General features: G+C 48.2%; 1 protein-coding gene and 1 long non-coding RNA gene across 2 annotated transcripts in view; both read right to left on the bottom strand.

Moving 5' to 3' along the window:
* LOC144807318 (uncharacterized) overlaps nt 1–20,820 on the bottom strand; it is a 473,908-nt gene that overhangs the window by 166,156 nt on the left and 286,932 nt on the right. The window lies entirely within an intron of this gene.
* Nucleotides 17,125–20,389, bottom strand: LOC144807932 (uncharacterized). The gene has a single exon (XM_078673531.1). It carries the CDS (start codon nt 20,387–20,389, stop codon nt 18,500–18,502), a length of 1,890 nt encoding a protein of 629 aa, XP_078529657.1. The 3' UTR covers nt 17,125–18,499.

The following is a 20,820-nucleotide window of genomic DNA, read 5'->3' as shown; positions in this document are numbered from 1 at the left end:
ACAACTCCTTTTTAGGTCTCGCCTGCCAATGCGCTTGCGCATTGCTGGCGAGAGATATAGGGGCTAAACCAGGGCTAAACCATCGGTGGATTTCGTACAGTGCCTGTGGAGTAGTCAAGCAGAAAGCGCGTCCACATCAAAGACATCTGAAGCTTCCCCCAGCGTGCGCTCGGCCTCAGGCATTTCTCCTCCCCCAATTATTCACTGCCCACGGCCGGCCAGCGGTATTTTCACTTTCACGGCCGCCAGGCCGCGTCTCACATTTCTCCTCCCCCCTCCGCAATGCCAAGAGCTTGTTTTAAATTTTTTTATTATTGCAAACATAAGGCTGACACTTTAGCAGGCACTGCGTTTTCTTTTCTTCTTTTTTATTCAGTGGAATATGCTTTCAAAATATAAAATAAATAAATATCGCACCAGCTTTCCAAGGACCGATTTATTATTTTTACCAATGCTCGATTCTTTTTTAGTCAGAGGAGGATGGTTTAATGTCAAGCAGTTACGCTATCTGTGGGAGTCTCATGGAGTCCTCACTCTATTCGCGTTATTTTGAGTAACACTTATCTGACGAGACCTTTTAATTGGACAGGATTAGTATGAGAATAGCTCCGTAGCCTAGCCTTTGTGCCCGTAAGAATCAACACATTTCTCAATAGACAGACTGTTAAAAAGCTCTCTGATGCATTTTGAAGTAGGAACCGGAGGAAAAACAAACGACCAGCAGATGGTGGTGCTGAATCACATTTGTAAACCCCAGACGACCTTTCTTTACCGCTAACTCGCCGGACGTTCCTTACTGGCCATCCAGGCCTTTTTGGAGGCAAAATGGACCGGAATCCTGGTGAACTGTGCACATTTATTTTCCCAGTCAGCTTCTCTCCGATACTTTGTGCAAAAACGTTTTGACAAGAACTGGGAGTGACAGTAAGATTTTGCTGCCCTGAGCAAAGTGACAATTTGTCGTAACATTCACTCCTCACTTCAGTTCCTGAACAGACGCCTAGTAACGTATATAGACAGCATAGGCGAGGCACAAGCTTTGATTCTGCCTGTTTATTAGAAGAGTAAAGTGTGAACAGGTCCGCCCCTCTATTTGTGTTACACTTCACGTTTAACAGGCCAGTCTGGGAGTAGGTTTAATTAGCACATGAGGGAAAGTGGACTTTAAAGCCATGAAAATGAATCTGTGTCACCTGCAGGTCATGTGTTTAAATGCTGAATAGGTCAATTTAGATTTTCATCCTTACGAGGTTGATATACTGAATACTTTTAAGTTGGTTAACATTAGCATCACCATCTTAAAAAAGGAAAACTTTGATATCAAGTGCTATATTAAAGAACCAGTTATTATTTTAAATAAAGCCACCTGTCATATAGGGGTGTTCATGGGCTTGCTCGCAATGAATATTCAGAAATTACGTACTTTGCAGGCAGGGAAATCCACCACTTTGGAGTTGAGTGCTATGCTTAAAGTTGGGCTAATCGTCATGTTTCCACTGATGGAGCCTCTGTTTTCTTTACCGGTGGAAATCTTTGATTTTGACCAAGAAGCTTTCAGGGACCTTATGATGAAGGTCAAATCTGGCTCCACTGAAGAGTGCTGCCCCCCGAGGATCCTAAAGGAAGCCTTTACGGCTTGCCCAGATCCACCCATGGCCTTATTAAACCTCTCACTATCTCAAGACTATGTTCCCAACACTTTAGAAGAGGCGTCAGTCATCCCTCTCCTGAAAAAACCAGGAGCAGACCCCGGGTCTCTCACAAATTACCGTCCCATCTCTTTGATCCCTTACATGGCCAAACTACTTGAAGCTCATGTAGCCAAAAACTTGTCGGCCTTTTTGGAGGAGTCAGACTACCTGGACACTCACCAAGCAGGGTTCCGCCCTGCACACTCTACAGAAGCAGTTATATTATCAGTCTTGGACCAATTACGACCAAAAGCGGATGGAGGATCTCCCCAAGCACTTGTGCTTCTGGATCTCTCCGCCGCGTTTGACACGGTCGACCACAACACCTTGGTCGATCGGGTCATGGGCTGGAATCCAAGGACTAGCCCTCAAATGGATAAGCTCCTTCCTATACAACCGCTACCAAGCGGTCCGTCTGGGAAACTTCACAACCTCCTAGATTAAAAATACATGCAATGTCCCCCAGGGCTCCTCCCTATCACCCCACTTATTCAATCTATACCTTCTCCCACTCATCCATGCACTTAAGGAAGGAAAAATTCAAACCTTTAACTACGCGGATGATTTTCAGTTAATCTTCCCAATCAATAACTCCCCCACTACTGTCCACGAATTCCAGACAACAATGCTGTTCATCCGTGACTGGATGAACAGCAATCACCTTAAGCTTGAATCCGGACAAAACGGAAGTCATCCTCATGTTAAAAGTTAGGCTGAAAACCGTCAACATTATCGGCGCCCTCTTGCTCTCCTTAAACCTTTTGTGCGCGTAAAACAGCCGCCATTTTGGACACCATGGCTTCCCTGCTCTCGCCGAGAGCCAGCGCGTCTCTCTCTCTCTCTCCTAACTTCGCTGGCAACCCCCCCTGCTTGCACCTGCCTTGAGTCATAAACCCCTCTTCGGCGCTGCTCTGCCCCAGGCCCTCATCCTGTTCCCAGCGCGACACCTCCCTGCTTCCCCGTCATGACCCCCGGCCCTTTTGATGCAACCCCCTTTTCCCCGTGTGCCCGTGTGTCTTCCCCGTTCCCAGGCCGACACCTAGCTCTGCCGATACCAATCTCTTGCCCCTCCCCATACAATAGGAAGCTTCCCTCCTCAAAGGACCCCCGAGATGATCAAAGCCCCCCCATCCCACGAGATCCGATCGAAACCCGCACACTCCGTGAATCGGCGGAATACCCAGCTGCGCGATGATCATCACCTGTTGTGAACGGAGCGGGGACTTCCACTGTAGCCTTGCATGGGAACGGGCTGGGAAGGGGGGATTCTGAGGATGTCTTTCCTTACATCAAAGTATCAACGAGAATGTGTTACATGTAATAAAGAGATAAACTTGTGTATAAGAGGCCAGGCCTCAGGGATGCAGTTAGAGCACCTCAGAACGATACCTTCTGTCCGTTTTCGTTGTGTTCTCCTCCGGAGCGAATAAAAACCTTGTTTCCTGCCTTCCAGTCTCCAGCGCCTGCCTCTTCAATAGTTTAACTTCTTTGTGGGTTCAAGAGGCGACATCGCCGGGCAATAATTAAGGATCTTATATTCTGGTTGGTAGTGCCCCCCCAGTTTGTATTTATTCCACAATTGGCGTCCCAAGCGTGGGGCCCATCAGCGACCCATGGATCCAGTGGGAGAGGTCCTGACGACAAAGTGAACGACTGCAACGATCGGGAACGCGTCTGTCCGATAGACCCTCGTCTGACAGCCGATCATCCGAACTTCACTGGTTCCGAACAGACCTCTCTCGAGTGATCTACGGTCCTGACTGGGAACCATCAGGAGTGCCGCGAGGATAACGAAGAAGAGAGGACGATCGGGCGCTGGATTCGGAAGTCAGGAAACTGTCCATGCGGTCCGGGTAAGGTCGTGTTACCACGACAAATTGCGAAAAATTGCTTGATTGCTTGTTTGTTAAATACTAGTATTGCTCTTTTTGTTTATTTGGAGATTCACTGTCTGCAAACGGAGAAACAACAGGCTCTCTCTTTGCAAGCAGTGAAGGATAGGTAGGGCAGACAACCGTGCTTATTTTTCTCCCCCACTCAATAGTCACCTGAAACTGAGCTGTTGTTCACAAACTATTGTTTCCTGGAGATTCCCTGTCTGCAAACAGGGAAGAGACCACCCTTTTTGCAGATAGTGAAAAGGGTAGGTAACGCAGATCTTTGCGGACCTACTCATTCTCCCCATTGTTATTTATCGGTCTTTTTGTTATCTTGATCTATGAGGGATTCACTGTCTGCAAACGGAGAAACAAAGGTCTCTCTCTTTGCAAGCAGTGGAGGATAGGTAGGGTAGCAGCCGTGCTTATTTTTTTCTCCCCCACCCTATAATTGCTTGAAACCGAACTGTTGTTCGCAAAATTATTGTTTCCTGGAGATTCCCTGTCTGCAAACAGGGAAGAGACCACCCTTTTTGCAGATAGTGAAAAAGGTAGGTAACGCAGATCTTTGCGGACCTACTCATTCTCCCCATTGTTATTTGTTGGTCTTTGGTTATTGTGATCCATGAGGTATTCACTGCCTGCAAACAACGTAGAATAGAAATATTCTGTCTAGTCTTTGCACCTAGTGATAAGATAGGCAGTGCTGACTTTTTAGTCCCTCGTTACGAGCCGTCATGTCTGTCTTCTCCCCACTGATTAGTAGCCTGTTTAGCCCGGACCGCTTATTAGAGATGGACCATCCAGCCCCACTGGAAGGCACCCCTAATAAGGACATGTTCATGAAGCATGGATTGACCGCTATTGCCTATAGTAAACTATGGCATAAATATACAAAACAGGGTCAAGAAAGTCAATGGCCCCTGATAGGATCCTTCGATGATGATAAAATAAAAACGCTAGAAACTGCCCTAGGTAAAAACAAGACAACACCTACTATGCTTGATAGCTTCGGCATGTGGCGAAAAGAAACTGAACAGCGTAAAAAGAAAACTGAGAGTAGGTTGGAAAAAGAGCTGCAAAAAGCAGCCCACCTAGCTGCTCAGAAACTAAAAAAGGAGATAGAGGAAAGAGAGAAAGCTAAACAGAAACTAGAAAGGGAAACGCCAAGCCAGTGTCCGGTTAGAACCCCCTCCATGCTCTACCCTGATTTACCCTCAAAACGACAAGCCAATGAGGACCTGCTGTTAGGTCCCCCTATCATCTACATGCCCCCTCCATATGCCCCTTCTCAACCCTTGGCGCAGCACGCGCCACCCCCAGGTACAAACGAAGGTACCGCCACAGCGTCGGCCCCAATGGCCTCTGTGCCAGCCGAACCCCTTGTATTAAAACCCGCATCAACAACAACGTTAAACGAGCATGAGACTCGAGGGGCTGGCCTTGCAAGAACAAACAGGCTAGACAAAGATGAGCGAGCGGGGATCGACAAAATAGCAAGGACACTGGTAGAAAGGAAGGATGATGAAGAGTACATCACAGATATGTTCAGCTCGTATACAGGGAGTCACAGACGACATTTTACCGTACGACTGTGTTATCATGTCTTGAATACATACGAGGACCGATATCGAGACAAAGGTCCCGAGAGCCTAAGGACTCTGTACCGGAAGGTCGATATCGGGGATGAGGGCGAGTGTGATGTGTCGGACCTCCTTACGCGTACGCTTGAGGTTTTCCGCCACCTCACTGAACGAAAGCCGGGAGCAAAATCCGCGGCCCCCGTAGTGACCGAACCACCAACCGAGCAATCTAACACCATGATGCCGATACGTGAGGCTGCCCCTTACTGGGTTCCCCCTCGAGGTACAGGGACTCACGATGATGCAAACAACCAAGATGCAAAGGGAAGGGTAGTATACAACTGGGTCTACCAGCCATGGGACCGGCAAGAGATACTGACATTCCGGAAATCTCTACCCGACCTACGTAAAAACCCCACTGCCTTCTATACTGAATTGGGTACAGCCCTGGGTTCAACTATCATGACCCTGGCTGACATCGACTTGTTCTTCGGGTTATGTCTACCAGCTGATGTGTGGAAGCAAATCCGGAAAGTCGACCACCTTGAGCTGTTCGGACATACCTGGCCACAACTCGATGACTTGGACAAACAACGGGGACCAGGACAAAAGCCGTTGAAATCCATTCTAGACCTCCCAGATAAAATTGTAGAGAAATTAAAAACCCTAATCCCAGAAAAGAAAGTGGACTGGTCGATAGTAACAGCCTGTCGCCAAAAACCCCAGGAGGATGTATCGGAATACTTCTCCCGGTTTGAAACGGTGTTCTCCGATTACAGCGGCCAGGACATGACCACTGCAACCGGACACCATCTGTTTGTCCAGAATAATGTTAAGGGCCTATCATTGGACATCTCCCAGAAACTACAGGCCAGCGAGAGTAGTTGGGCAGCCTCCAAACATACAGCGATTCTCCAAATGGCCCAATATTATGAGCATCAGAAAAATGAAAACGATAGGGCGACAGAGAAAAAGAAGAAAGACTTAAAAGAGAGGGTGATGATTGCCAAACTGCAAGGGGTGACTATAGGACGAGACCAATACCGGGGAAACTACCAGACAAACGTCCCTAAGACTGCATTTCCCCAGGACCGCACTCTGACTCCCTACAGTGGACGCACAGACCTTAGAGATGACCAGTGCGCTTTCTGCAAAGGGACTGGCCATTGGAAATCCCAGTGCCCAGTTCTCCTGGAAATGATCAGGAACAGAGACCCCAGGGATGTAGCAAACGGACCGAGACCTAAGGGACCACAACGAGGGCCCCCAAATGACGCGACTAATGACAGATCAAGCAGACCGAATACGTTCGATCGACCCAGACAGAACCAATATCAACAATCTGACTATGACGACACTCACACCTTTGCATAGGACAGCCAAGGGCGAGGGAGGGATCCAGTCGAGCTCTATGTTGACCAGCAGGGCCCTTATGTCACTGCTAAGGTCCTGGGTACCAAGTCTCCATTTCTGGTAGACACTGGCGCAACACGTAGTGCGTTATCTAAACGACTGATTCCAAGGGCACCCTTGTCTGGCTCACTCATAACATCGACAGGTTTCGATGGAACGCCCTCCACCAACCCTTTGTCTGCCCCGATTCTCTTTGACGTAGAAAACAACACCACCGACACCACGTTCTTGCTTTCCTCCAATAGCCCTGACGCCATTATGGGACTTGACTTACTGAAACACTTCCGAGCGACGATTAGGTGTTCTCAAGATGGAGTTCGAGTGTTTCTTTTCGACAACCCCGTTCTGCTTAAACATTGTTCCCCCCGACACATGTTTTCCATCACCGACGTCGACGCGTCCCTGCTTGACACCCTACCTCCGTATCTGTGGGCCAAAGCGGATTCGGACGTAGGGCGTATGTTAATTGACCCAGTGCACATTACTGTCCGACCAGACGCAACACTCCCAAAACTCCCCCAATATCGGATATCGCCAGAGGGCGAGAAGGCATTGGTAATGATTATCCAGTCACTGATAGACGCAGGAGTGGTAGAGGAAGTGGTTAGCAACGTTTGCAACAGCCCTATCTTGCCCATTATCAAGAAGCAGGGAGAGGGAGATGAGAAAGCATACCGTTTCATCATCGACCTCCGAGAGATCAACAAAGTGGTGGTACCCCAGTACCCTGTGGTCTCAGACATCACCACCATCCTGACCTTGATTCCATCCACTGCCACCACCTTTTCCGTCATCGACCTCAAGAACGCATTCTTCTCCATCCCCATCCACCCAGACAGCCGATATCTCTTCGGCTTTACCCTAAAATCCCGCTCATATAGGTTTTGCCGAGCCCCTCAAGGCTACACGGAGAGCCCTAGCATCTACAGCCAGGCCCTCAAAAGGCAACTAGACCAAGTCCGGTTACCCGACGGGGTGGTGTTGGTACAATATGTCGATGACATCCTTTTGGCAGCCGACACCACCCCTCTAGCGGTTACCGCCACCATTCAACTCTTGCACTTCCTTGCGGAAAATGGCCACAAGGTCTCCAAGAAGAAGTTGCAATTCTGCCTACCCCAGGTCACTTACCTAGGCCACCTTCTGTCCAAAGATGGAAGGAAACTCACCCCTGATCGAATCCAGACCATTCTAGACACCCCTGTCCCTAAAACCCAGAAGCAGGTTCGCTCCCTATTAGGCCTCACCTCCTTCTGCCGACAATGGTTGCCAAACTTCAGCCTCGTTGTAAAACCACTGCTCTCTCTCCTAAACAAAGACGTCCCTTTCCCACTCCCTTGGACTCCTGAGTGTCAAACCTCCTTCACAGAACTACGAGATGCCCTTTGCTCAGCCCCTGTCCTGGGTACCCCTGATTACAGAAAGCCCTTCTCCCTTTACACTCACGAAAGGGAGGGGTGCGCTTTATCTGTCCTGACCCAGGCCATCGGTCCTAAGCAACGACCGTGCGCTTACTTCTCTGCCACTCTTGACCCTGTCGCCAGAGCCTTGCCTGCCTGCCTTCGAGCTGTAGCTGCTGCTGCAGTCTCTATCCGACAGAGTGAGGGGATTGTACTCTCGAATTCCCTCACGGTACTGGTACCCCATGCAGTCGACACCCTCCTGAACCAAACCAAGACGCAACATCTGACGAGTGCACGACTGACTGGATACGAACTAACCTTGCTTGCCCCCCATATCACCCTGAAAAGATGCACCACACTGAACCCAGCAACTCTGTTACCCTTGCCAGAGAACGACCCCAATGTGCACCCCGTACATGACTGCGTGACTCTTACGGACGAACAGACCAGGAGTAGGGTCGATCTCAGAGACACAGCTTTCCCTGACCCCGACGGGGAGTTGTGGGTGGACGGTTCTTGCATCAAACTCTCCGATGGTACCACTTCCGCTGCCTATGCAGTCACCACGGCTCGAACTGTAGTAGAAACAGCCCGCATCACCCAGCGATCTGCCCAGGCAGCGGAACTGATTGCTTTGACGAGAGCCTGCATCCTGGCAACAGGAACCACGGCGAACATTTACACCGACAGCCAGTATGCCTTCGGGGTGGTTCACCATTTTGGGCTCCTCTGGAGGGAGAGAGGATACTTGACCTCACACGGCACACCCATTCTGCACGGGGATTTAGTCTCCGCCTTAATCGAAGCTGTCCTCCTCCCCAACAAACTTGCCGTTATCAAATGCCAGGCACACAAGAAGGTGACAGACATTATTGGACAGGGAAATGCACTAGCCGACATCACCGCCCGAACGACAGCTGAAAATAGAACGACAACACGTATGTACGTGACCAGGTCACAAGCAGAAAACTGGACTGACGCCAAGGACACAATTAGAGACATACAAACGGCTAGCACACAACACGAATTGACTGAATGGGCACGGGTGGGATTGAAAGACGATGAAGGCTGCTGGCGGACAAAAGACACGAACAGATGGTTGCTACCTGATTCATACTTGATTCCCATATTAACCATGGCACACTCCCCAGCCCACATAGGATCAGCCCCCATGATCGAACTTGTCTCCAGGGTTTGGCACAATGACAAGATCCCAGATTCCGCCAAACGCCTGGTCCAACAATGCTTAATATGCCTGCAACACAACCCCGGGAAGGGAACTGTAGTACCCCGGGGGGGATTTGGGGTCCCAAACCACCCATTCGAAGTCCTGCAGATGGACTACATCCAGCTAGACAGATGCCAAGGCCTGAAATATGTACTTGTCGTGGTGTGCGCATTTAGCAAATGTGTGGAAGCATATCCAACCCGTGACAACACCGCTATGGCCACTGCAAAGGTCCTGTTAAAGGAGTTTTTCCCCCGTTATGGCCTCTGTCGTGTTTTATGGAGTGATAATGGCCCCCACTTCGTAGCCAACGTTATCCAGCTCATCCTAAATGGGCTGGGTATCAAACAGAAATTCCACGCAGTCTTCCACCCTCAATCTGCTGGGCTTGTCGAACGACACAACGCCACACTAAAGCTTAAACTGGCCAAAATAGTGGCTACGACGGGCCTGAAATGGCCAGACGCCCTCCCATTGGCATTGCTATCGATGCGCTCTACCCCCACCCGACATCACTTAACCCCTTATGAAGTTGTCTTCGGTCGACCCATGAACGTCTGGTCTGCCCCGAAACCAACGTCCATTCATGACGTTCCGGATGTCCTAATGTCTGATTATCTGTACAAATTGACTGAAACTTTGTCTGTCCTTCATCAGCAGGTGCGGCAGGCCATCCCCGATGCTTCCAGGGGTCCGGGTCACGCCATCCAGCCGGGGGACTTCGTGCTGATCCGAAACTTTCAGCGATCAAAGAGTTTGGAACCCCGGTGGACGGGCCCCTGGCAAGTGCTGATCACCACTCGGACCGCACTTCGAGTGGAGGGGAAGAAACACTGGCTGCACGCTCATCACTGCAAAAAGGTCTCTCCAGCCCTGGCCACGACAGACACCGTCAGCACCCAAGAAGAGCTCCTGAACCGGGACCGACCATCGTTGAACTGCTACCCTGATACAGAGACACTTGAACTTTCAAAACATCCTGACCCCACTGTGCCATCTCGAGAAGGGTATTTCCTGCGTCGAAAGGAGGGAGCTTCGGCTAAGTAGGCCACGGACTAGGTTAAAGAATCTCAGAACGGTGACCCAAACTACCAAGGGTTACCTGGAGAGAAGCTAAAACTGAGTCTGTGGTCCTGCCCACTACCGAGCACCTTGAAGACGAAGATGATGGAAGCGCCAGATAAGAAGATGATGGAAGCGCCAAACAAGAAGCCGACTGAGACAACAGGAAATACCCACTACAGAAATCCGAGAACAGACAGACTCCATAGCTCAAAGACAATTGCACTCTTCATCGTAATCCTCCTCTGTTTTCTCCTCATGACTACGCTCTGGATTATGGAAGAACACGCACCTGCTCACGAAACATTCCTAACCACTGCTCAGCCTACCACCATGAAGGAACATTATCTAATTTCGCTCTCTCCTCAACTAAGAGAGAGGCGAAAGGAGTTTTGGAACAACTCTTTCGTGCAGCTACTTCACCAGCACAATCTTGCCACCAACGCCACCAACTGCTGGATCTGTGGGTTGCTACCCCATGCCACTGGACATTCAATACCATTCATCCCTTCACCCTTCTCCGTCCACGGCTCCTGCCTTGCCTGGCTGATCCTCCTGCAAGAGAGCTATACGGGAAATGCCACTTCCAGCAGAGCTGCAGCACATTCTTCTCATGGGGCCGGGCGAAACAAGACAAAGACACACTTCTGCCCGCTGACCCCCAGCGACTCAATCCAAATGGACATTCCGGCCAAAGAACGAATCGAAATGCAGGTGTTCAACAATCCAACCAGACCCACCTTCTCCTATCTGCGGAAACGAACGGCTGCCACTCTGACTGTGGCCCTGACGGTCATCAACGTCACAGGCCACATGTGTGTAGAAGGACTTGGGACACAGCTGGTGGGTCACAGCGCTTGCCGCTTTACCAGAACTTTGGACTCCACGGATCCACCTTCCTTTGTGTCATCCCCAAACATGTATTTCATCTGTGGCACGAAGGCCTACACCTGGCTCCCCAAAGGCTGGGGGGGCACTTGCTACATCTCCTTCGTCCTTCCTCCAACTTATGTGGCCCCAGCGAATCACCACAGACAAAAACGAGCCAAAGACGTTGAGCAAGCCGACTCAACAGGGGCACAGTTCCTCGATGCTATGAAAGGACTCGTCCCCCTCTGGGGCCCGATGGCAAACAGCCGTGCCATCCGACATTTGACTCAGGCAGTCGAGACAACCATGAACATCACAGCGGGCATCTTTGCCAACAACACTGCCGAGCTCCAAGCGGTCCGTTTGGTGGCTCTTCAGAACCGCCTCGTTCTAGATGTGGTTCTGGCGGACCGTGGAGGAGCATGCCGCATTATTGGGGCCAGCTGTTGTACATACATACCGGACAACTCACCCTCAGTGTACAAAGCCATCGAACATCTTCACAGACTCTCTTCGGAAGTTCACCAAGAGCAAGAAGAATGGTCGCTTGGTGGTTGGTTCTGGGACACCGTCAAAAGCTGGGGCTGGAGACTGCTCACCATTATCCTGATTCCCGTAGTTGTAATATGTGGCCTATGCTTAGGGATTCAATGTTTGCCACCTATGTGTTCTTTATGTGCGAGTTGTATTTTTCCCAAAACTGCGGACATTGGAAGCGAACATATGAGGGCATTATATGATACCGAAGTTAGGAATTTGATGAAAATTGACATTGAGTAAGCAAGTTGGCTAGATATGTTGAAAAGGGAGGACTGTTAAAAGTTAGGCTGAAAACCGTCAACATTATCGGCGCCCTCTTGCTCTCCTTAAACCTTTTGTGCGCGTAAAACAGCCGCCATTTTGGACACCATGGCTTCCCTGCTCTCGCCGAGAGCCAGCGCGTCTCTCTCTCTCTCTCCTAACTTCGCTGGCAACCCCCCCTGCTTGCACCTGCCTTGAGTCATAAACCCCTCTTCGGCGCTGCTCTGCCCCAGGCCCTCATCCTGTTCCCAGCGCGACACCTCCCTGCTTCCCCGTCATGACCCCCGGCCCTTTTGATGCAACCCCCTTTTCCCCGTGTGCCCGTGTGTCTTCCCCGTTCCCAGGCCGACACCTAGCTCTGCCGATACCAATCTCTTGCCCCTCCCCATACAATAGGAAGCTTCCCTCCTCAAAGGACCCCCGAGATGATCAAAGCCCCCCCATCCCACGAGATCCGATCGAAACCCGCACACTCCGTGAATCGGCGGAATACCCAGCTGCGCGATGATCATCACCTGTTGTGAACGGAGCGGGGACTTCCACTGTAGCCTTGCATGGGAACGGGCTGGGAAGGGGGGATTCTGAGGATGTCTTTCCTTACATCAAAGTATCAACGAGAATGTGTTACATGTAATAAAGAGATAAACTTGTGTATAAGAGGCCAGGCCTCAGGGATGCAGTTAGAGCACCTCAGAACGATACCTTCTGTCCGTTTTCGTTGTGTTCTCCTCCGGAGCGAATAAAAACCTTGTTTCCTGCCTTCCAGTCTCCAGCGCCTGCCTCTTCAATAGTTTAACTTCTTTGTGGGTTCAAGAGGCGACATCGCCGGGCAATAATTAAGGATCTTATATTCTGGTTGGTAGTGCCCCCCCAGTTTGTATTTATTCCACACTCACAGGTGGCCTAACGAACCTCTAGAGCCCCCTTTTTTGGCCTAAAGATCAGGGACAATCCCCCACCCCCTCTACCTCTGCTAAAACCCTGGGGGTAATAATCAACAGCGATCTTACCATGAACAAACAAATTGGAGCTGTGGTCTCTACTTGCTGTTTCCAGCTAAGAAAAATAAGAAAAAATAGTAGATTCCTTAGCCAGGAAGCATAGATTCAGGCAGTCCTTGCGATGGTAATATCCCACATCGACTACGCCAACTCCCTTTATTTCGACATCCCGACCTACCTCATCAACCGCCTTCAAATGGTTCAAAATCAGGCGGCCAGGCTGGTCCTTCAAGCAAATAGGAGCCAACACACCACCCCACTGCTAAAGAAGCTACACTGGCTCCCTATAACCCAGAGATGCGCCTTCAAAGTGGGATGTATCATTTTCAAATCCTTGAATAATAAAAATCCTAAATTCATCGATAATTTGATCAACAGATACATTCCCACTCGCAACCTGCCATCTGCCCATCTGCACCTTCTGGCCATACCCCCCTTCAGGCTAAAACGCGCTGGAGGGTCAAGATTCGCCACCCTAGGCCCAAAATTATGGAACTCCTTAACTCTGGAAGCTAGAGCGTGCACAGACCTCATGAGATTCCGGAAACTACTCAAAGAACAAGTTACTTACCTTCGGTAACACTTTTTCTGGTAGATACAGTATCTGCCTGTGGATTCCTCACCTTGTGAATATCCCCTTGCGTCAGCAACATCCGGAAATTCTTTTTGTAGCTTCGCGCCGACGTGGACGACGTCACAGAGGCACGGCATCGCGCGTGACTCCGCTGACGTCACCGACACCATAATAGGCCCACGCCGGCGTGATGACATCAGTTCCGCCCTTTTTCCGTGCTTTCGAGGCACACGGGCGGAGCGATGACAGTAGATATATACACAGAATACACAGTACACAAATGTCAAGATAACACAAACAGTGTGAAACCAATGCAGGAAAGCAATTGAAATAAAACATTTCCTTTGACAATAAAAAATATTTACATTACAGTAACTCAGGTATAGAAGAGTGGACAACGGGGAGGCGGGTGGGTCAGTGAGGAATCCACAGGCAGAAACTGTATCTACCAGAAAAAGCGTTACCGAAGGTAAGTAACTTGTTCTTCTGATAGATACATCTGCCAGTGGATTCCTCACCTTGTGAATAGAGTCCCACACCAGTCCCCACTCCCGGAGGAGGGGGTCCACTCTCTTATACCAGAAAATCCTGCAGGACAGAGCGAGCAAAGTGGCCGTCCCTCCTCACCTCAGCATCCAAGCAGTAATGCTTCGTAAAAGTGTGGAGGGAGGTCCAAGTTGCCGCCCAACTAATGTCCTCAACAGGTACACCTCTAGACAAAGCAGATGTTGATGACTTTGCTCTAGTAGAGTGAGCTCTTATGCCTTCTGGAGGTTCCTTACCAGCAAGAGCGTAGCATATCTTAATGCACAGGATAATCCATCTTGATAGCGTGCCCTTCCTTTCTTGCAGCCAGCAAAACCAACAAAGAGCTGGTCATCCACACGATAGTCTTTAGTCCTATCGAGATAAAAGCTCACCGCCCTCTTAGGGTCCAGACGGTGTAGTCTCTCCTCCTCCTTGGAAGGGTGAGGGGGAGGATAGAAGGTAGGAAGGGTAATGGACTGTCCTAGATGGAAGGGAGTTACCACCTTAGGCAGAAAAGCAGCCCTGGTCCTGAGTACCATTCGTTCAGCGTGAATAGTCAAGAATGGGGGCCTAGAACTAAGAGCTTGAAACTCACTTACCCTCCTTGCCGAGGTGATTGCTACAAAAAAAAACAGTCTTAAAAGACAGAAGCCTCATGGGACACCTGTGTAATGGTTCAAAAGGTGAACCCATCAAATAGGTCAAAACAAGATTCAAGTCCCATTGAGGCACAATAAATGGAGTAGGAGGGAATTTGTTAGTCAGAACTTTTATAAAACGTAACACAATAGGTGATTTAAATAAAGACGGCTGGTCCGGCAAACAAAGGAATGCCGACAAGGCCGATAAATAAACTTTTACAGTTGAAACAGCAAAGCCCTGCTGGGCCAAATAAAGAGCAAACTGAAGTATGTTGGACAAAACAAGCCCTCAAGGGGTCAATAGATCTCTCTCCACACCAGGAAACAAATTTGGACCACCTATAAGAGTAGATAGACTTGGTGGAGTCACGCCTGGCTGATAAGATGACATCCACCACATTAGGTGGGAGAGAAAAGGAATTTAGGTTGCCCCATTCAATCTCCAGGCATGAAGGTGTAAGGTCTGGAGGTGGGGGTGTAGAACCTGCCCCTTCATCTGAGAGAGTAGATCTGCCCTGAGAGGGAGACGGAGCGGCGAGCAAGAGGAGAGGCGGAGAAGATTTGTGTACCACACCCTTCTTGGCCAATCCGGGGCGACCAATATGACTTGGGCCCGGTCTTGGCGAATCGTCCTCAGAACCCGAGGAATCAAGGGTATGGGAGGAAACGCGTAAAGTAGTTTTGAGTCCCAACTCAACTGAAACGCGTCCCCCAAGGCTCCCTGTATCAGAAACTGGAGACTGCAGAATGATGGGCAGTGAGCATTCTCGAGAGTAGCGAACAGGTCCACCTGCGGAGTCCCCCACATCTGAAAAATGTAACAAACTACCTCTGGATGAAGCCTCCACTCGTGGTCGGTCGAGAACTGCCGACTGAGACTGTCTGCACGCACGTTCAGTACTCCGGCCAGGTGATTTGCCATCAGACAAATCTAATGGTTCTTAACCCAGGACCAGAGACGCAGAGCCTCTCTGCAGAGACACTGCGACCCCACTCCTCCCTGCTTATTGATGTACCACATCGCGGTCGTGTTGTCCGTCAGGACCTGAACCGACCGCGAAGGGAAGGGAGGAAGGCCTTGAGAGCTAGACGTATTGCCCGCAACTCTAGAAGGTTAATGTGAAGCAACCTTTCCTCCGGAGACCAAAGACCATGGAAGCATGCTGAGGTGACTTGATTAACTTGTGACGTGCAGGAGAGGTTTTTGTCCAGCAGAAACCCGAGGTTTCTGACCTTCTCAGCTGGAGTCGGGCAAGAGCCAGCTTCCGGGGGCCACCATAAGTGACTCCAGATCAAAGGCTTCTGACCGAATTCTATAACTTCGGTCTTCTCTGTATTTAGTTTGAGAACATTTTGACTCATCCAATTTTTCACGTCGAGAAGGCAGTCTCTGAAACGCCCTGCAGTAGCTTCAATAGATTCAGAGACAGACACAATAATTTGCGTGTCGTCGGCGTAAGACACTAATTTTAAACCATGGGATTTTATTAGGTCGGCCAAAGGTGTTACATACAGATTAAATAGAGTTGGTGATAATGCCGACCCTTGCGGGACACCTCCAGGGAGAGTAAATTCCTCAGATGAGTCCATCCCAATGTACTTGTTGGATTCTGCCAGTTAGAAATGATGCTAGTAGGGCCAAAGCGGCATCTGAAATGCCCAGTTTTTCCAATCGACTCAATAAAACCGAATGGTTGACGGTGTCGAACGCCGTGGTTAAGTCGAGTAGTATAAGGGCCGTTCTTCCACCGTCATCCATCGTCTTCCTAATGTCCTCCGTTGCCATAATGAGTGCTGACTCAGTTGAATGGCACGCTCGAAAGCCATGTTGTGTAGAATCTAGAAGGTTGTTATGCGTTAAAAAAGTCATTAATTCTAGATTCATAGCTTTCTCGAGGATTTTAGCTGGTAGAGGTAGGCAGGATATGGGCCGATAGTGTTTGGATTCTGTGGGATTAAGCGTTTCTTTCTTGAGAATCGGGCGGATGCAGGCTTTTTTCCAAATTGAAGGAAATTTGCCCAGGCTGATAGCCTTATTTAATAAGGAGGTCAGAACTCCAGTTATCGCTTTTGGGATTGAGTGTAAGATGTGCGGGGGACATGGATATAGAGGAGATCCTGACTTCATCTGTAGGAGAAGATCAGCGACCTGCGGCTCCTTTAGGGCGGGAAAGCTGGAGTAGGCAGGGAGGGTGAGTGAGGGTCCTTCCCTAGTGTCCGTGATCAGGGGCTGGGTTGGGATTGCGAGGGTGTTAGTGCCAGTGTTGGAATTCATGGCCACGATGTTGAGACCATCATATACTGCCTACCACCAACTCTGCCTAGTCCTGCTACATGCCAGCCCATCACGGAAGAGCCCACATCGATATTGAGTCCTGGTGTTGTGTTTCCCGCTGAGTTGGGATTGGACTTTTGGACCAATCTTGAACACATTTTTAAAAAGACATGTCTCCCCATTTATGACAGACTTAACTTGATAGAAAACAGGCTTGCAAGTCTCTAATTATCGCTTGCTTCGGCTCAGGCACGGGGTGGGAACCGGGATAAAGGGATAACAGAAAAACAAAAGAGATTATCTAAGCAAACTAATGAATCTGAAATTCCCTCTACCCCTCTACCTACGAGTAATGCAGCTGATATCAGTGCCCCTGTTCTAATCCTACTTCATCTCATCTAATGATATTGCAGTGACTAACCACATTGTGTTGAGTGGAAGGGCATTGATAGAAGATGGGAGCAGGGCTATAATTGAACAACGCCAAGCGAACAATAATATTTCTCATGTTCCATCAACAAATGGGTTACCGCCTATAGATCTTCCCCTGGTATCCACACCGTATGTGTGGTTCTTGCGGGGGGTCCCACCATTGAGCCAGGGTAGAAGGGAGGAGTATATGGAGCTTAAGAACAAATGTATCCATTGCCTTAATTACAACAGGCCTTTTCCCCCTAAGGTATCTACTGAAATTTTGTTTGCAAGGCGCGTGGATTGGATTGGGCCACGGAAAAAGTCTATCGAGGGAGACTGTATAATTATTAATTTTAGGGACAGAAGGGCTGCCTACTGGCACCAGGAGTCGACTCGACTCGAAAAAGATAGACAAAAATGTCCAAAATGTTAGTAAAAAAATGACTAAAGGTACGTGCTTTTCCCGGATCTGCGCTAGCTGGCGCGGAAAAAAGAAGAACTGACGTCAATACGCGAGGGTGGCGTCTAAGTACTCCAGCGACATCATTCCGGCGATCACGACGCCGACGACGGACACGGAACTGCAGACGAGGCCTACCGACGTGCAGGGGTACTGCTGACGAAAAACTTTCCGGATCCAGTCTGACACCTGGGGGTAATTCTAAGGTAAGGAATCTAACACTAACGTGTTTCTTTCAGATTCTGTCTTTCAGATACAAGCTTTTTTGGCCTAAAGATTATCTCCAGTGTGGAGTTTCTCATGGTGAGATAGCGTTTTTCTCTGCAGCTTTTCTGGCATTCAGAACACTCATAAGGTTTTTCATCAGTATGGAGAATCGCTTATGGTTAGTGAGGCTGTGCTTATCAAATAGGAATTTCTAGTATTCACAGCATTGGTAATGTTTTTTCCCTGTGTGCGTCTGCTCATGTAGTGAGATTGTGTTTTAAATTGATGCTTTTCTGGCATTCAGAGCACTAAAATATTTTGGTGTGTTTTCTTATGGCGCTTGAAATTATCTCTTCCTCTGAATCTTTTCTGACATTTAGAGCACTGATAATTTTCTTCCCCAGTGTGGATTCCCATATGTTTAGTGAGATTACATTTAAGGCTGAAAAATATTTGGCATTCGGAGCATTGTTAAGGTTTTTCCCCAGTGTGGGTTGTTATATGCTGAGTGAGTCTGCCTTTTACACTGAAACATATCTGGCATTCAGAGCACCTATAAGGTTTTTCCCCAGTGTGGGTTCTTATATGGTGAGTGAGACGGATTTTTTCACTGAAACATTTGTGGCATTCAGAGCACCGATAAGGTTTTTCCCCAGTGTGGGTTCTTATGTGATTATCGAGACTGTTTTTATGGCAGAAACATTTTTGGCATTCAGAGCACTGATAAGGTTTTTCCCCAGTGTGGGTTCTTATATGCTGAGTGAGATGGCTTTTTTCAATGAAACATTTGTCGCATTCAGAGCACTGATAAGGTTTTTCCCCAGTGTGGGTTCTTATATGCTGAGTGAGACTGAGTTTGTATATGAAACATTTCTGACATTCAGAGCACTGATAAGGTTTTTCCCCAGTGTGGGTTCTTATATGCTGAGTGAGACTGAGTTTGTCTCTGAAACATTTCTGACATTCAGAGCACTGATAAGGTTTTTCCCCAGTGTGGGTTCTTATATGCTGAGTGAGACTGAGTTTGCCTCTGAAACATTTCTGACATTCAGAGCACTGATAAGGTTTTTCCCCAGTGTGGGTTCTTATATGCTGAGTGAGACCGAGTTTGTCTCTGAAACATTTCTGACATTCAGAGCACTGATAAGGTTTTTCCCCAGTGTGGGTTATTGCATGTTGAGAAAGACTTCTTTTGTCAATGAAACATTTCTGGCATTCAGAGCACTGATAAGGTTTTTCCCCAGTGTGGATCTTTGTATGCCGTGTGAGAGTATGTTTTAAACTGAAACATTTCTGGCATTCAGAGCACTGATAAGGTTTTTCCCCAGTGTGGAATCTCACATGTGCAGTTAGAAGTGATTTAAGTTTGAAATGTTTTGGGCATTCAGAGCACTGAAAAGGTTTCTCCCCAGTGTGGGTTCTTACATGAAAAGTGAGACTGTTTTTGTGAATGAAACATTTCTGGCATTCAGAGCACTGAAAAGGTTTCTCCCCAGTGTGGGTTCTTACATGAAGAGTGAGACTGTTTTTGTCAATGAAACATTTCTGGCATTCAGAGCACTGATAACGTTTTACCCCAGCGTGGATCTTTACCCCAGCGTGGATCTTTGTATGCCGTGTGAGAGTACGTTTTAAACTGAAACATTTCTGGCATTCAGAGCACTGATAAGGTTTTTCCCCAGTGTGGAATCTCACATGTGCAGTTAGAAGTGATTGAAGTTTGAAATGTTTTGGGCATTCAGAGCACTGAAAAGGTTTCTCCCCAGTGTGGGTTCTTATATGAAGAGTGAGACTTCTTTTCTCAATGAAACATTTCTGGCAATCCGTGCACTGATAAGGTTTATCCCCAGTGTGGGTTCTTATATGCCGAGTGAGACTGTTTTGGTCACTGAGACATTTCTGGCATTCAGGGCACTGGTAAGGTTTTTCCCCAGAGTGGATTCTCATATGTTCAGTGAGATAAGATTTACGGCTGAAACTTTTTTGGCATTCAGCACACTGGTAAGGTTTTTCCAAAGAGTGGGTTAATGCATGTCGATATAGACTCGCTTTGTCACTAAACCTTTTTTGGCATTCAGAGCACTGATAAGGTTTTTCCCCAGTGTGTATTCGTATGTGATGTGTGAGCCTACTTTTTAAACTGAAACATTTCTGGCATTCAGAGCACTGGTATGGTTTTTCTATAGAGTGGGTTAATACATGTCGAGAAAGACTTTGTTTGTTACAAAACCTTTTTTGGCATTCAGAGCACTGATAAGGTTTTTCCCCAGTGTGGATTCTCATATGCTCAATGAGATAATATTTACTGATTAAACTTTTTTGGCACACTGAGCACTGAGAGAGGTTTTTCCCAGTGTCCATTCTCTCAAATTCAGTGAGATGAAATTGATGGCTGAATTTTTTTTGGTACAGGTAACTTATTTCCCCAACTTGGGTTATTTTGCTTTGATTGAGGCGGGTTTGAACACTGAATTTGTTCTCACAGCCTGTGTTTTTATAAGGTGTATTTCTAGAGTTACATTTAGTTTTCTCTTGCTTATATGCCACCGTAAGATTGAACTAGATTTTAGAGTCTGGCTTGTTTAGATAATGTTCAGTATTTATCTTTAAAAGAAATCGTGTGTAATCTGCTTAACATTTGAATTAAGCAAAATATGTCTGGAAGCAGCCCTGTAAAACCTGTTGAAATGTTTCTAGCAGATAAAAGTCTTTTGGTTATAGCCTCTCCGGCAGCAACTTATTTTGTGACTGAAGTTTTTCTCAAATCTATTTGTATAGGTTCTTAGCAATGC

The sequence above is a fragment of the Lissotriton helveticus genome, chromosome 1_2, assembly GCF_964261635.1.
Source record: "Lissotriton helveticus chromosome 1_2, aLisHel1.1, whole genome shotgun sequence".
Lineage (NCBI taxonomy): Eukaryota > Metazoa > Chordata > Amphibia > Caudata > Salamandridae > Lissotriton > Lissotriton helveticus.
This window is presented reverse-complemented; position numbering and strand designations above follow the sequence as displayed.